Below are 16,751 nucleotides of genomic sequence, written 5' to 3'. Positions count from 1 at the left end.
ATAAACTGTGGTGCTCCTGGTTCTGGAAAGTTTACAGTGGGTTAATGGGCATGGAACTGCCAGAGTTTGGCATAGGGGGCATAAGGGGCTTGACAGGGTGAGTAGAAGGGTGAAGTTTGACATAGGGGGTATGAGGAGCCTGAGCAGGTGGGTGGAAGGGCAGAGCTTGGAAGGGAGCATGAAGGGGGTGGGTGGAAGGGCATATCTTGGCATGGGAGCTTAAGGGGACACAAGCGGTGGGTGGGGGGCATAGCTTGACATAGGGGGCAGGAGGAAGACCTTTTAAACTTACCTTTTATTAGGTCCCCTCATGCACGCTAGGGTTCACGGCTTCTCTAAGGAGCCATGATCCACGACTCTTTATAAACCTAGTCCGACTCAATGAAAATTGCTGAGTAGGAGGGGATACCTATCTCTGCAATGCAGCCAGGCATGTCGGGAGCGCCGGATATTGGCTTCTAACAGGAAACAGCCCACTGAATTTAACGGCCCTTCCGAAAAATTGACAGCCTGGGAAGGGTTGGGTTTCCCAAAATCGGAACCTGCCCGCCATTTTTAAAGGGCTCCAGCGTTAACCCAACTCAGTGAAAATACATTCAAAGATTTATAATTCATCAAGGTTATACATATAGGTGTTTGACAAAATGTTATGTTGTTAAGTTCCCTTTAATGTCAGATAAAACTTATTGATTCACACCACTTCCACACCTTGCACAATATTTCATCCCAAGTGTCAGTTGGACTTCTCACATGTTCCTTGATGAATATCAATACATGGTGGGATCCATTGGGCAGGAATGCAAAGCATGACGAGTGGCTGAATAGCTTTCATGGCCTTACTCCCACCATCAGGATCACACCCTGTGCCTTAGAAAAAGGGGTATGCCTTGTCTTCTCCAAGCCAGCAATTAAGTCTGGAACTTTAATTCGGCTTTTGCTTTCTTTAATTGTGACCGTGATATTCACAATGGTTTTACTTAGCTGGAACATAAATATAAAACTCCTGGTTGTTGTGACAGTGCTCAGACTGGCTATTGTCATCAGAGGCAAGTTTACATAATTGTCAGCCCTGGCAAAATAACCATCAGCGAACTACCTTCTGCATTCAAAGACAGCTGATTGTGAGATGAAAACAGAATGACCCAAACCTCCCTGTCGCTTGCCATTTTAACACTCCACTCTGCTCTCTTGCCCACATGTCTGTCCTTGGCTTGCTGCATTGTTCCAGTGAAGCTCAATGCAAACTGGAGGAACAGCACCTCACCTTCCGACCAGGTACTTTACAGCCTTCCGGACTGAATATTGAATTCAACAACTTTAGATCTTGAACTCCATCCTCCATCCCCACCCCTTTTCCGTTTCTTCCCCCTCCCTTTTGTTTTTTCCAAGAATTTAGATAGATTTTTCTTTTCCCACCTATTTCCATTATTTTTAAATTTATACCTTTCATGCGCTGTTAGTCTTATTTCACCCCACCCCCACTAGAGCTGTACCTTGTGTGTCCTGCCATCCATTCTTAATTAGCACATTCTCTTAGATAATATCACCACCTTCAACACCTCTTTGTTCTTTTGTCTGTGATATCTTTTGATTATCTGCTCCTATCACTGCTTGCTTGTCCCTACAACCACCCCCTCCACCCCCACCCCCCCCATCCCCCCGCCCCACTTCTTTCCCCCCGCCTTAAACCAGCTTATATTTCACCCCTCTCCTAATTTTACTCAGTTCTGTTGAAGGGTCATGAGGACTCGAAACGTCAACTTTATTCTTCTCCGCCGATGCTGCCAGACCTGCTGAGTTTTTCCAGGTAATTCTATTTTGGTTTGTAGCTGAATGTGAGATCCTGGTTATGTCTCCAGCAGCACAGCGAAAGGATTGGGAGGAAAAAGGTGATGATCACTTTCGCAGACAGTGATAATTCATGGCCAACTGGTCAAGCAGGGAGCAGGTCTCCTTCTTGAAAGCATCTGAAGGATGTGACACCCTCGGCCTGTGGAAGTATTGCTGCTCTGAGAGCTAAAGGAAGCTAAGCCTCTGTCTGTAAACCGTGTGATGCGGACAGTGCTTCCTGTAACCCCAGCACCTCTCTTGTACATCTCCATCCTGTGTACATGTTGAGTCCACCGAGCATGTCAACACTCTCATAGATGGTCATGATCTTATTCTTCTGATGTGCTGTCAAACATATCCTACACGCCTCCCATTCTGACCTTGTCAGTTTGAAAGTCTCCTAGGTTGACAAAAGCTGTACGTACTCTCAGCCACACATGTTTATCAGAGGGAACTGAGACAGTAGCAACAATAAGTGACTTTTTCTTTAGATAGGGCAATGACAAGTTTCAATAGCCAGCTGAAAAGCGGCTCTAAATTGCCTCAATTGATCAGTTTCTCAAACTCGAGGAAATGTGTCGGACAAATTCAGTTTAGATCAAAGTTAAATTAAAACTTCCAAAGACTTCATTAATATCTCCCAGGGATATTAATTATAACTTCCCACTTCCCTACATTAATTAATCTCCAACATGGGCAAGTAGGTTCACACCAGCATCCAAATGTGCTTCTATTAAACTCAGAAGTCTGCGTGTTGAAGCTAGCTTTTGGATGTGCTTCAATTTCTCCAATTTTCAAAAAGCTCTGACCCCAAACCATTCTTGCATTTTCAAATGCACCCCACAATCCCCCCCACCTCCCCAGCAAATGTTACTGTTTGCCAGTCTTCCTCCTTCTCTTTCCCTAGTTGTTGTCAGGTATATTAGGAAATGTAATTGTTTCAAGTAGGTATCCATGTGAGTTTACAATGTGTTCAGGTATATGTATATCTATAACAAATAACATCTGTATCAGTATGAAAAGTTGATTATCATGAATTAAACAGAAGCGTTTACTTGATTCACAATGATAGTGCCTCTCCTGAACTCACTACCGTGCTCACCCTCTTTATTTGGGCATCACTCTCAACTGGTCACTAATCACAAAAAAAGATGTTGGAAACTGCTGAAAAAAACAAGATCCAACATATGTGGATCACCAAATCTGGTGCTTCTATCCAGGAGTGCCATATGACCACTACCTGCTCATCTGCCCCTGCCCCCATCACGATTAAAAGGGGGATGGGGATGCTGTTGGGTTGTCTACCTGACCATGGGCCTATGGAGGCCCTTTAGTGACTAATTAATGGCCACTTAATGGTCTCAGCCCACTCCCATCAGTATTATATCTGCAGCAGTTGAAGGCCCATGCCAGTCAGGAACAGGCAAGGGAGGTCGGGGCAGGCCCTTTTGCAGGGTCATCTGGAACCATCAGAGGCACTCCCAGGTCATCTCCTTGATGTTAAACCCACCACCCTGGCCTCTTGAATCCAGCACACCACCTCCAACGCCCCCACCACCCCCCACCCACCTCAACCCGCAAACCGGAGCCTGCCAGCCTGACATTGGTGAGACCCTGGACTTGGTGGGACTGCATATGGCAGCACCTGGTGGTGCTGCTAGGACTACAGAGCAGAGCTGCGGCCATCCAGTTAGACAGTAGTTCTCTAAGGTGGGACTTCCTCTCAAGTGAGAGGCATCGAACCACTTAATACTGCTCCTAACATTAAATGGCTGTGGGCCAGCCATCAGACCTGTGGGTGGGCAGCCCCAACTTTTTGGGTAAGGGGGTGGAGATCATGGCACACCATAAATCCAACCCATTACGTCAACCTTCCTCCGGAGTTAGCTGCTCTCCTCAACACATCTTCTTCAAATCTTCAGCATTCAGATGTGATTACATTGACAACATGATTTTGTCACAAAGCCTATTCACCAATTTTGCTCTCTGATTTATTTAAGCAGCCAGCAACATGGCTCTTCAAGACACCAAATATTGTCAAAATTTTTTGAATACTTTGACTGTTCTTTCCCAAATTTCTGGAGTGAAAAGGGGACAGCAAATGCTCCTGTAAATCACCAAACCACCTCTGATTCTGAAGAACATCAAGCAGGATTCACCTGTTAGCATTGGGAAAATTGCAAGTGCTATTGAACTGGACAGGGACCATACACCTCAACTCTTCACTTATGGAGTCTTCGTGAAAAAGCCAAATATCCTTGCTGACAAATACCAACAATGTCCCACATTGATGACCCATGCTAATCAACTAAAGTATGTGGTGGCTTACTCATCATGTACACTGGCATCTACCTGGCAATGTGGAAAATTGCTCAGGTATGTCATCTGCACAAAAAGCAGGACAAACCCAATCTAGTTAATTACTGCCCATCAGTCTACTCTTGATTATCTGTAAAGTGATGGAAAGGATTAACAACAGTGCTATCAAGTGGCACTTGCTTATCGATAAGCTGCTCACTGATGTTCAGTTTGGGTTCCAGCAGGGTCACTTAGCTCTTGACCTCATTACATCCTTGGTTCAAACATGGGCAAAAGAGCTGAACTCCAGTGGTGATGTGAGATTGACTGCCCTTGACATCAACACAGCATTTTACCCTGTGTGGCATCAAGGACCCCTAGTCTAGCAAAACTGGGGTAAATGGGAATCAGGGGGAAAACTCACCATACCCAGCACAAAGGAAAATGGCTGTGGTTGTTGGGCGTCAATCATCTCAGTTTCCAGGACATCACTGCAGGAGTTCCTCAGGATAGTGTCCTAGGCGCAACCATCTTCAGCTGCTTCATTAATGACCTTCCTTTCATCATAAGGTCAGAAGTGGGGATGTTCGCTGATGATTGCACAACTATGCTTGCCCACTATTTGCAACTCCTCAGATACAGAAGCAGTCCATGTCCAAATGCAACAAGACCTGGAAAATAACCAGGCTTGGGCTGATAAGTGGCAAGTAACATTATTGCCACACAAGTGTCAGGCCATAGACCATAAGACATAGGGGCAGAAATTAGGCCATTCGGCCCATCGAGTCTGCTCCGCCATTCAATCATGGCTGATAAGTTTTCCAACCCCATTCTCCCACCTTCTCCCTGTAACCTTTGATCGCCTTACCAATCAAGAACCTATCTATCTCGGTCTTAAATACACTCAATGACCTGGCTTCCACAACCTTCTGTGGCAATGAATTCCATAGATTCACCACTCTCTGGCTAAAGAAGTTTCTCCTCATCTCTGTTCTAAAAGGTCTTCCCTTTACTCTGAGGCTGTGCCCTCAGGTCCTAGTCTCTCCTACTAATGGAAACATCTTCCCCACGTCCACTCTATCCAGGCCTTTCAGTATTCTGTAAGTTTCAATCAGATCCCCCCCTCATCCTTCTAAACTCCATCGAGTATAGACCCAGAGTCTTCAAACGTTCCTCATATGTTAAGCCTTTCATTCCTGGGATCGTTCTCATGAACCTTCTCTGGACCCTCTCCAGGGCCAGCATATCCTTCCTGAGATACGGGGCCCAAAATTGCTCACAATATTCTAAATGTGGTCTGACCAGAGCCTTATAAAGCCTCAGCAGCACATCCCTGCTTTTATATTCTAGTCCTCTCGAAATAAATGCCAATATTGCATTTGCCTTCCTAACTACCGACTCAACCTGCAAGTTAACCTTAAGAGAATCCTGCACTAGGACTCCCAAGTCCCTTTGCACTCCAGATTTCTGAATTCTCTCCCCATTTAGAAAATAGTCTATGCCTCTATTCTTCCTACCAAAGTGCATGACCTCACACTTCCCCACGTTGTATTCCATCTGCCACTTCTTTGCCCATTCTCCTAACCTGTCCAAATTCTTCTGCAGCCTCCCCACCTCCTCAATACTACCTGTCCCTCCACCTATCTTTGTATCATCTGCAAACTTAGCCAGGATGCCCTCAGTTCCTTCATCTAGATCATTAATGTATAAAGTGAAAAGCTGTGGTCCCAACACTGACCCCTGCGGAACTCCACTACTCACCGGCCACCATCCTGAGAAGGACCCCCTTATCTCTACTCAGGCAATGACCATCCCCAACACGAGAGAATCTAACCATCACCCCTTGATGTTCAATGGCATTACCATCACTGAATCCCCCACTACCAACATCCTGGGAGGTTACCATTGACCAGAAACTGAACTGGACTAGCCATATAAATACTGTGGCTACAAGAGCGGGTCAGAGGTGAATAAGTCACTCCTGGCTACTCCTGACTACCCAAAGCCTGACCACCATCTGCAAGGCACAAGTCAGGAGCGTGATGGAATAGTATCCACTTGCCTGGATGAGTGTAGCTCCAATAACAGTCAAGAAGCTTGACACATTCCAGGACAAAGAAGCCCGCTTGATTGGCACCCCTTCTACAAACATTCACTCCCTCCACCACTGACGCACAGCGGCAGCAGTGTATACCATCTACAAGATGCACAACAGAAACTCACCAAGACTCCTTTGGCAGCAGCTTCCAAATCTGCAACCTCTACCATCTAGAAGGACAAGGGCAGCAGGTAGATGGGAACACCACCACTTGGAAGTTCTCCTTCAAGTCACTCACCATCCTGACTTGGAAATATATCATTATTCCTTCACTGTCGCTGGGTCAAAATCCAGGAACTCCCTCCCAAACAGCACTGTGGATGTACCCACACTGCATGGACTGCAGCGGTTGAAGAAGGCAGCTCACCACCACCTTCTCAAGGGCAATTAGGGATGGGCTATAAATGCTGGTCTAACCAGGTTATTTATGCCAAGGCACTAAGATGGCTGGAATTATATAGCGGGTTGACATAAAGCTAAACATTAATAATAATATTTTGATTCACCTTGATTTTCCTTGCTGAGCTCTGAGCAGCCTGTATCTTGTTGAAATTTTCCAAATCTACTTTCATATTAGTCTTACTGTTTCATAGAGGGGCAATTGAACGTAACTGCACTTTCTTTGTTGGATGAAAAGTGGCATTTTGGCGTGAGGAATTTGGTTTGACATCTCCTGTCTTGAAAATGCAAATCATGGCCTATCATCAGTTATCTTACTCTAAAGCAAAATTCATAATCAACTTTGTGGAGCTAGCATTGCACACACTCCTCCCAATTGATCTGGATCTTCAGTGTCTATACAAGGGCTGCTAGATGCCCTCCAAAAAGAAAGCTTTTTATGATTTTATGACTGTGGAGCCAGCATGAGCAGGAGTGTTTTTCCAGACTCCAAAAAACAATTGTGTGATACTGCTGGCCGGGGCAGGGCATCCTGTGCATTCCCTCGCCCTCTAGGACCTACCTGTGAATTGGCTTGGCATCGGAGCTGGACAAAATGACTGAGAACCCCAGCCAGCAAGATGCATTGAATTCCCTCTTTGGTATCCACAGCTTGCAAGCTTAATTCAAAGGAGACCACATGCTAAGTTCAGTTCCGTCCCTTTATTCTACTGGATTGCTTTACGAACTTGTATTTTGATTAGAGAAGTTTTCCATATCCAGACATTGCAAGGAGTTGCAAAAGTTGAAACCCTGCCCACATTGATTTTTAAGTGGCATTTCTGTTTTCATATAAACAAAATTTATTTGGATAGCTTTGAAGATAGAGGGGCCTACTTATACCTCAGAGTCATGTCAGCTTTAATAGCTCACAGTGCCACAAGCTGAGTTACGGCAGTTTTGTTTCACATAAAACTCCTGCTTATTCTCACACGTTTCCATCAATGAATCTGACTGTCACTCGTGGAAACTACAATTTGAGCCCATTAATTTGGAACTGAAGGACAGGAAAATAAACCAGAAAGCCAACTCGGCTCTCTGGAGCTGCAATCAAGAAATGAATCATAACCTTTACTATTCAAGAAGAAAGATATATTAATAAAACAGCTTAGTAGCTTACCTATTGTGGGATCATGGTAGTCAGGGAAACGATGGCTGATGAATTGCATTGTCATTGCTGCAACAGGACGAAGAGACAATTTTAGTACCTCTTGATAGATTTTAATAAAATTTTGCCTATTGAAATGAAAACATGACATTTGGCTGTATCAGCAGCAATAAGCTTCAGAAACAAAAAGGGAAGAACAATCTATAGAAACCTTTCTTACAGTTTAAAAGATAAACCCTCAGCTCAGTGGGAAGGGGCAAAAGTGAAGGATTTCTTTTGCGGAGGAAAATCTGCAGGTTACCTGGGAATATATCTATTGCACACAACAGTTGGAGGCTATATTTCATGTAATATAAGAACCTTAGAGCTTCTTGGCCCCTACAATCTGAATAAATTAAATATATGCTATATATACCTGTAAAAGTACATATAGTTATGGTTTTAGGTATCAAAAATGTTGGCTAGATTTTCATGGAATATCATAAATCTGCATGTTTAATGTTGTATGCATTATTAATGTTTCTGGTCAATTGATATGAATCAATATTTCATCTCAATAATAGTTAATTTTCAAAATACTAGAATACAGTCTGTTCATGGACATATTTATATATTTCAACTTCTTAACAGCTATTTTTTGCACAAAATGACAGTGATGCTATTATTTAAGATCATTTATTTCTCAACCCTGTAGCTGTGGAGCTGAATCCCAGAGGAGACCAGATGCTCAATATTACCAAACAGATGTCTGGAAATATTTGAGAAAAAAACTTCCACAAAATGTAGTTTGGGTATCAAGAATGGAGGTTGGACATCAAACTCAATGTTCCCCTTATCCATTCATGATCTTTGAAATGTCTGGTTAATTATATTTTAATATAATCCTTAATATTAATTTCTGTTGTGTTTAGTGTTATTGGTCAGCCCACTCAGTCTTGGACAAATGTTGAATCTATTCTTTCTTCTATGAAAACAATGGGAATCCCAGCAATGCAAAAGTTGTTCACCCATGGGGAATCATGCCCTCTTCCCTATGTCCTTGTGCCACCATTGTTAATTGACGGGAGCAAGTGCAGTGATGGCTGACAATGTCATTTTTCCACTGGAGCATAAAGTAAAGGTGACATCCATTTCAAGGCAAAATTGATGCTCCATCCATTAAAGTGCTTCAAACTCCCACCTCCTGTCTGCCTGTCTGAAGTAGGGCACTTCATTTCCAGACCATATGTTTGGCTCACTTCTATCATCTCACAGTGAGATCAAGATGCTGCACAGATGAAGAGCCAAAGGGGTGGAAATTAGGAAAACCTCCATTTGTAGATGCCAGATTTACAATTGAAAATATAATCACATTCCAAAAAGTCTATTATTCATCACACTACATATGAATTTCTTCCAGCCTTTAACCCCCAAGCAATTAATCAAAGTATTTACTTTGTACATATAGAACATCTGTTTATTCAGAGCAAAATAACATCTTTTCAAGGTCTGTCCGGCGGAATGGAGTTATCAGATATCATACAGTTTTGATAGGATCACATAATAAATAGACTTTTTATATATGGTTACATATTTCATAGATGCACTGTTCCATAAATATTTTTAAATCTGAGGTTTTTTTTAAAGTTATAGATCACGAGGTATGGATGATTTTTATACTGTATCCAAGTAACACATTCTTAGAACCATTTAATATTTTCTTAATCATGCACGGCAAATGATCTCGTTTTACATTCTTTGCAGCAAAATTGAGGTGGATGCATTGGTATTGTTATTGCCTTTGGAAAGAAATAACAGTGTTGATCATCATTTTCCGTAGGCTTCTTACAGAAACAGACAGAAAGCTGTACTTAATCTTTACCACTACTTATTATCATAATCCTTGTGAGATGGACAATTAAATGCAATAACTGAAAGCCTTATACATGCAATTCTATATAGTGTTGTTCAAAGGAAACTATCAGGTGGGTAAATTTAACAAAAAATACTTTAATTTCAGTGCCCAAACAACAGAACTGATATTCTGCATTCTGCAAGACCTACAGACAAATAGGATGCAGGGAGGATCAAAGAAATTCTGAACAGCTTGTGAGTTACATGGCAATATTTAGTTCCTGTTAACCCATCAAAGCTATAATTTAAGGGACCATTGGGGCTGAAATTCATCTTGGACTGTAATGCAAAATGGTCAATAGAAAATCGGCAGCTTGTTCTACACTCCACCTGATTTTATTTTTAATTGTAAAACAGGCTGCCTATTTGCTATAGGCCATTTTCCACTACTGCCCATTTCTGTCCCCATTAAACATGCACTAAACCAACATAAATATTGTATGATATTAAATCCAAAAGCCAGCTTCAGGGAAGAAATAAAAATTAAAGTGTGCAAGTATCTATAAAAACACATTGGGTTAATTTCTATCTTTTCCTGTCTTCAATAATGCCATACTGATATTGTTTCAGGACCTTTGCATTGCATCAAGCAAATAAAAACCATGAATAATTTGCAAATCTATCAATTTTATGTCCAATGTGTTTGTAATGCCTTTGCAAATCTCCATCAGGTTAATTAAAAGTGACTCCCATTCCTTAAGTCCATACTGACTGCCCTTTAACAAGTTATGCATTTCCATGTATTCATTCACGAGATCTCTCAAGATCATTTCAATGACTTTTCCGATATCATAGTCAAATATTCTGGCCTAGATTTTCAATTTGGCCAATACGCTGCAGTGGGGCAGAAGTTCCAACCACCATGAGGATTAGCCCCAGCCATAGCCAACTATCCAAAGTTGCAATATGAAATTTGTCTTGGGAAATAGTACAAAATGGGAGATAAGAAATTGGAAACACATTTGAAATTCCAAGTAGTTTGAAAGAAAGTAAGGCAGTCATTTACATAGCACCTTTCACAACCTCAGGATGCCCCAAAGCATTCAAAGCCAATTAAGTACTTTGAAGTGTAGTCACTGCTGTAATACAGGAAATTGAGATTAATAGAATAAGAAATTGGGTGGGATGTGAAATAGGCTGCTGATTCAATAATACTCATTATGTTTTACCACACACTATGAATGTTGACATCCCCGCCCCCACCCTCTATCCCATGGATCATTGAAATAATTTTAGCAGAGTGTGCCTGGGAACATCAGGGGAAGATATGGAGAAAGCTTCTGCCATGCTGCAAAGTCCTTTACAACACTGTACAATCCTGGGGTAGACTGCATTTCTGCTTAAGCAAATTTTTAACAAATTGCTTTTAAAAGAATTGAAAACATCTTTGAACACAAGAACATAAGAAATAGGAGCAGATGTAGGCTATTCGGCCCATCAAGCCTGCTCCACCATTCAATAAGATTGTGGCTGATCTGATTAACTCCACTTTCCTGCCTGCCCCCATAACCTTTGACTCCCTGTAGAACAGAAATCTGTCTAACTCATACATTCAATGCCCCAGTCTCCACTGCTCTCTGGGGTAGAGAATTGCAAAGATTAATAACTGTCTGGGAGAAGAAATTCTTCCTCAATTTCCTTCCTAAATGGAAAATTCCTTATTCTGACACTGTGCCCCTAGTTCTAGATTCCCCAGCGAGTGTAATCACGCACCCTGATATTAATTGCAAATGTGTTCCATCCCTTTAACATTTAAATGGCCGTTCTGCTCCCCCAGAGCAATGTTAGGCCGAGAGGGAGCAATCCTAACTTTTGGAGCATAGCTGTAATGTAACAGCCTCAAAATGTGGTCAATCGCCTCACTGCTCTGGTCAGGTGCAGGAGATTACTTCTGGGTACCCAAAGCACTACCTGTTTCAGGTGGTAGGCCCCCTTTTCTCCTCCTAGGTTGGTACTAATTGGAGCATGTGTAGCTTCAACAGTGACAGAGCTGAAGGGGCAGAGCAAAGGTAAATTTGAAATTGTAGTTGTGGGGCCCAAAGGATTACTTCTACATCTCTGAGCCTCACAAAAATAACCTGGGCCACTTTGGTTCACCATTCTGTGATCGCAGCCTCCCTCATTCCACACCCTTATCTCATCAGCAGCTGGAATGCAACCCAACTTTGACCAGCCTTGATCCAGTAAGCTGCTTGGTGCCCCATGACTCACTGGCCCAACATATTAGTCACTTCTTTGCCATAAGTACAAGCAATCAATGGTGAGCTCCCTTGAGTGGAATCATCCAAAATTTGCACAAAGTGTGGTAGAGGGCAGGGAAAAGGACATTTTACCCGCCAGCCGCAATGGCGGCTTTTTGCACCGAAGCATCCCATTTGCGGTGTGTCCCACTTCTTTAATAATGCATTCACAGGAAACACGTCGGATCGCTGGTGGGCGGACTCGGATTTGCCCGCCAAGATATGACCTCAGTGCTTCCTCGCACTGGGCGCTATATTTAATGCGCACCAGGGTGCAACCTACTTCATGTCTTCAGACATGGACTGCTCCAGGCGACAGATGGCCCCGAAAGCAAAGAAGACGGCAGCCCCCAAATTTAGTGACCCTCTCTGTGGTGCCTGCTGAATGCAGTGGAAGGCCGCTGCGAAGTCCTCTACCTGCAGTCTGGCCACAGGAGGTCCACTAGTGTCACCAATCCATCCTGGGAGGCGATGGTAGTAGCAGTCAGCACCACCGGAGCACAAAGGAGGTCAGACATTCAGTGCAGGAAGAGGATGAATGCTCTCACCTGTTCTGCCAGAGTAAGTCAACCACCTCATTCAATTGACATGCTCAAAAACCCATCACACATCCACAGGGATCTCACACCTCAAGTGACAACACCACTAATTCTCACACACACCTTCACATCTCCATAGGATCATATTGTCTGGAGCTCGTGCCCTCATCCCATTCATGGCTCTGCTCACTACACAAACATTCCATGCAGTGCCACTCTCTCCATGTGTTTTCATGCAGGAGAAGCTGGCTCACAACAGCAGGGAGAGGTCCCATGCTGAAAGTGGAGTGGCCCACATCAGGCCCCTCACTCACTTTGCAAAGTATGCCATTGCGCTGAATGGTGAGGACGTGAACCGCGCCTGTGGTGACGGTGAGGTTAGCGGAGAACATCCACGTGAAGACCCTGCACCACATCATCCCTCTCTCAATGTGACTGTGGGTGCTCTCTCTCCTGCCTTTGGCTCTGCTATCATGCACTAATTATCTCTACTTTGGTTCACAGGGAGCTCTGCCAAGTGACTGACAACCTCAGCCAGCCAGTCCCTCAGCTCCATCCATGTCCTCACCTCCAGCCACAAGGACTCCTCCTCCATTGAAGAGCTGGAATTAAGCAGCCTGGAAGACCTGTCACTGCACTTACCCACACCCTCCACCAGGGCAGGGGGACACACATCGGTGGGACCTAGATCTAGAGCAGGCTCGGGTTCACAATCTGGTGGTCACCGTAGGAACTTGTGTCCGCAGCAGGAGGAGGCAGGTTCAGCCGAGCTCCCTGGCACTCCAAAGACTGCTGGGGAAGAGGCATCTGAGATCCGAGTCAGGTGACAAGCCTCTGGATTTGGCCTTCCAACTCATTGTGGAGAGTCAGCAGAAGGCAGGAGAACATCACCTAAAGCTGTTTTAAGCCCTCAACAAAGTGGCAGGTGAGTTAGAGGAGTGCGTCCACCTGCTGTCTGATGAAGTGGTGCCCACGTATGCACATTTGAAGGTCTCCACGGGAAGGATGGCAGGTGCCATGGAGACCCTGATCCAGCAGAATGCAGAGATGTGTGCAGTCCTGCACTCCATCACTGTAGCCATGAGTGAGTTCCTGCTGTTGTAACACAAGAGGGAAACAGGGCAACTCGACATCCCTCCAGGTGCTCCTTCCCCTCAAGGAGTCAGGCTGGGGTCCTTGGGCTCCCAAAGGGAGGAGAAGCGGCAGCTGGACACCCCTGGGTCATCCATTCAGAATTCTCAGAGGCTGTCTGCTCCCTCTGAGTCCCCTTTTCCTGTGACCCCTTCAACCACGTCCTCTGTCACCACAGGAGGACAGCCAAAGCAAGCCGGGACCCTCAAGACCTCGGCTCTCCAGAGGGCACAAGCCTAAGTCATCAGAGGCAACAGGGCCAACCATTGCACAGGCTGTCTCCACCCCTTCTGCAGATGTTAAGAAACAACATTCTGATCACAATTGGTTGCATGGGTGAACACATTTTGTCACTTTATAATCTGAAAATATATTCACTTTCACTGAATAATGTGTAATGGTGTCTTTCAGCTTCATTTAGATGCTTCACAAGTCCTCATCCTGCATTACCCCCCAACTAGCAGTTCAGTTGCATGCAGCCAGACCACGAGGGATTCTGGAGGGAGAAGTGTGTGTATGGCAGGGCCCTTCAGAGCCTCTCGCAAGCACTCTCACAAGGCACGTAGAGCCTTCCTCCATCACACGCATCTCAATGTCCCGAGCATTTTCAATGCTACCTGCTGGGGTTCCTTCCAGTTGTCTACCTGAGCTGACCTGCATCTCCACTAGCCCACTGATTGCACTCCCATGCAGCACCCATGCCTGTCCAACATGAGGCTTCTCTCACTTTCGATTTGAAAAACATGGTCGTAGTCAAGTTTCTTGTAAGCCCCCCTGTCCTTTCCCCTCCCCCAGTCACCCATGCCCTTTCCTCCATCGCTGTTGACCCCCCTGGCATCGCTTTCCACCTCCCCACCATCACATACCAACCAGAACCCTTTTATTTCCAGGATGTCCAGGTCAATATGCACATTCCCTACCTTCCTGAGAATCCCACCTCCATCCACATTGACCTTCCCGACCTCCTCCTTCCCACCTGCATGGTCCATGTCTGCCTCCGAGTCCCCACCAACCTCCCTCACCGTCCCTTCTACCGCGACTATTACACCTTCACCCTCCCACCCATCTGGCTCACTCTGTCCCCCTTTCTCGTACTCACCATTCTCTCCTACCATGCCCACCCTTAGTTTGCTCCCCAGGAGGCAGTCATTGACACCACAGACCCCTTCCTTGCACATTCACCTGGATATACCCCTCAACTTACGCACTCTCCACTCTTACCCCCTCCTCCGCCCTTACTCTCTCCTCCTTCCCCCCTCCGAACTCTTTCCCTTACACCTTCCTTCCCCCTTACACCAACCTGCCCACTTACTGCATTCTCCCCCATTACACTCTCCTCCCCCTCTGTGCTCCCTTCTCGCCACTCCCAACCTCAGCTCTCACTGACACCATGGTGCCTGATGCCAATGGGCCAGAGTCTAAATCGGTCCTCATGACAAACAGAAATCCACTGTGTGCATGTTGCTAAAGTGCAGATAATGATATATTGTAGATAATGATATTGTATGACATAATCCTTTCATTTGTATGCTGATTTTGAGCCAATGTATTGTTTGTCTAATATTATGTTTTGTTGAACATTGTAAAGTTACAAGAGCAACTGTGCAGCTCTATTCTGTTAGAGTTAAACCATCTCACTGGTCTATCTACAAGGAAAATCCTCGTCTATAGTTGCCAAGAAACTGCCCTGATCTTTAACAAAATGAATGGGGTTGAGCTAAATATATTTCAATCCAGAAGACTGTCTCTCAAATTTAATTAAATTTCACCCCGTTTCCTTTCAAATTCATGACAGCAAATAGTCTGAACAGCATTCTTTTTCTTGTTCAACAACATTTAATCGTTGTATAGGAAACTCTTCAATATTTGCATTGTCTCCTCTTCTGCTGTTCCTAGAAATCTGATCTGTGAGGCAAATTGAGACGTTTCCTCCTTTTACTAGATTACGGCATATTGAAGTGATATTTTTTGCTGCTGGATGTCAACATCCCATAACCATTGTAAAATGAATTATTAGCCTTTCGATCCTTATTTAGTATATACGTCATTGTAAAAACCCATTATTGAGATATGTTCATATACAACGGCCTGGACTTCAGTTCGGTGGTAAGCTCATGGGAGCTCCATGAGGTTTGGAAACCCAGAAGAGTGCGTTTCCCAAACACCCTGCAGAATTTACCTGCAGGGTTCCTTTAAGTGGTGTTCCTGCACACAGGCAGCCTGATTTACAGGTTGGAGACCCTTTGGGCAGGAAGCCTGCTTAAGGCCAAATCGTACGAGGGCAGGTAGATGCGTTGGACACGTGGGAGAGATCATGTGGGTGTATTCCCAATGATGGGGGTGGAGGTCTGGGGCATGTCCAGATTGCAGGGGTGGTCAGATCATGGATGGGATCTGGATCATTGTTGGTTGGGGGGGTGGGGGGGAACGGGGGTGGGGGATCAATGGTGTTGGGAAAGTCTGATGGTGTTTGCAAGGGAAGCAGTGGTTGTCGGTGGTGAGGGAGCAGACTGATCACAGGGCTGGTGACATCACTGGGTACCTTGTTGGAGCCAGATGAATTATTCCTGCTCCTTCTGGCCCACAGCAGTGCTGTAAAGGCACTTATCACAAGGGTTCAGCCCTTTTCAGCTCCTTCAGGCTGTCAAGTTTCCTGAGGCCCAGGAAACCCCTGCCCCTGTGTATAGAAATAGAAGGTGGAATTTTCTATTTATGAGACAAGATGCAGTGGCAGGCGTTTTCAGCAGCGCCCACCCCGCTGGCCGGAATGGCAGGAACTCACAAACAATTCCGCACTTGGAAGCTTATTAATTATGCACAGGTGAGTATCGGGCCGAGTCACTTGGCGGGTTGGGAGCTGATTCGTCTGCCCGCCGTCAGCTGGCAGAGTCAAAGGTCCGCACGCCACATTTAAACGCCAGTCCAACATAATCTCACTCCCGCCAGCCCACCTGTCTTCAGGACACAGGCAGAGATGTCTTCCAGCCACAAGAAGAAGATCGAAAGCCTCAAGAAGAAGGCAGCACCCCACGTCCTTCCAGGCCTTGATCAGAGGAGTGCGGGTGCACAGGCATGTCTGTACCCAAGGGATGGAGGCAGAAAATGCAGTAGCCGCACGTCTCCGGCCTGGGAGGCTGTTGCAGAGCAGGTCAGCACGGTTGGCAAACACGCCCAAA

The 16,751-nt window shown here is 45.1% G+C and overlaps 1 protein-coding gene across 1 annotated transcript in view; it reads right to left on the bottom strand.

Moving 5' to 3' along the window:
- Positions 1–16,751, bottom strand: part of LOC144690472 (GTP-binding protein Rit2-like) — a 394,332-nt gene that overhangs the window by 280,987 nt on the left and 96,594 nt on the right. Inside the window, exon 2 of the mRNA XM_078558044.1 lies at positions 7,785–7,841. Coding sequence (XP_078414170.1) covers positions 7,785–7,841 — 57 coding nt within the window. The remainder of the gene's footprint in view (positions 1–7,784; positions 7,842–16,751) is intronic.

The sequence above is a fragment of the Cetorhinus maximus genome, chromosome 1 (genome assembly GCF_964194155.1).
Source record: "Cetorhinus maximus chromosome 1, sCetMax3.hap1.1, whole genome shotgun sequence".
Classification (NCBI taxonomy): Eukaryota; Metazoa; Chordata; class Chondrichthyes; order Lamniformes; family Cetorhinidae; genus Cetorhinus; species Cetorhinus maximus.
Note: the sequence above shows the minus strand (reverse complement) of the source record. Positions and strands in the feature narration are given on the sequence as shown.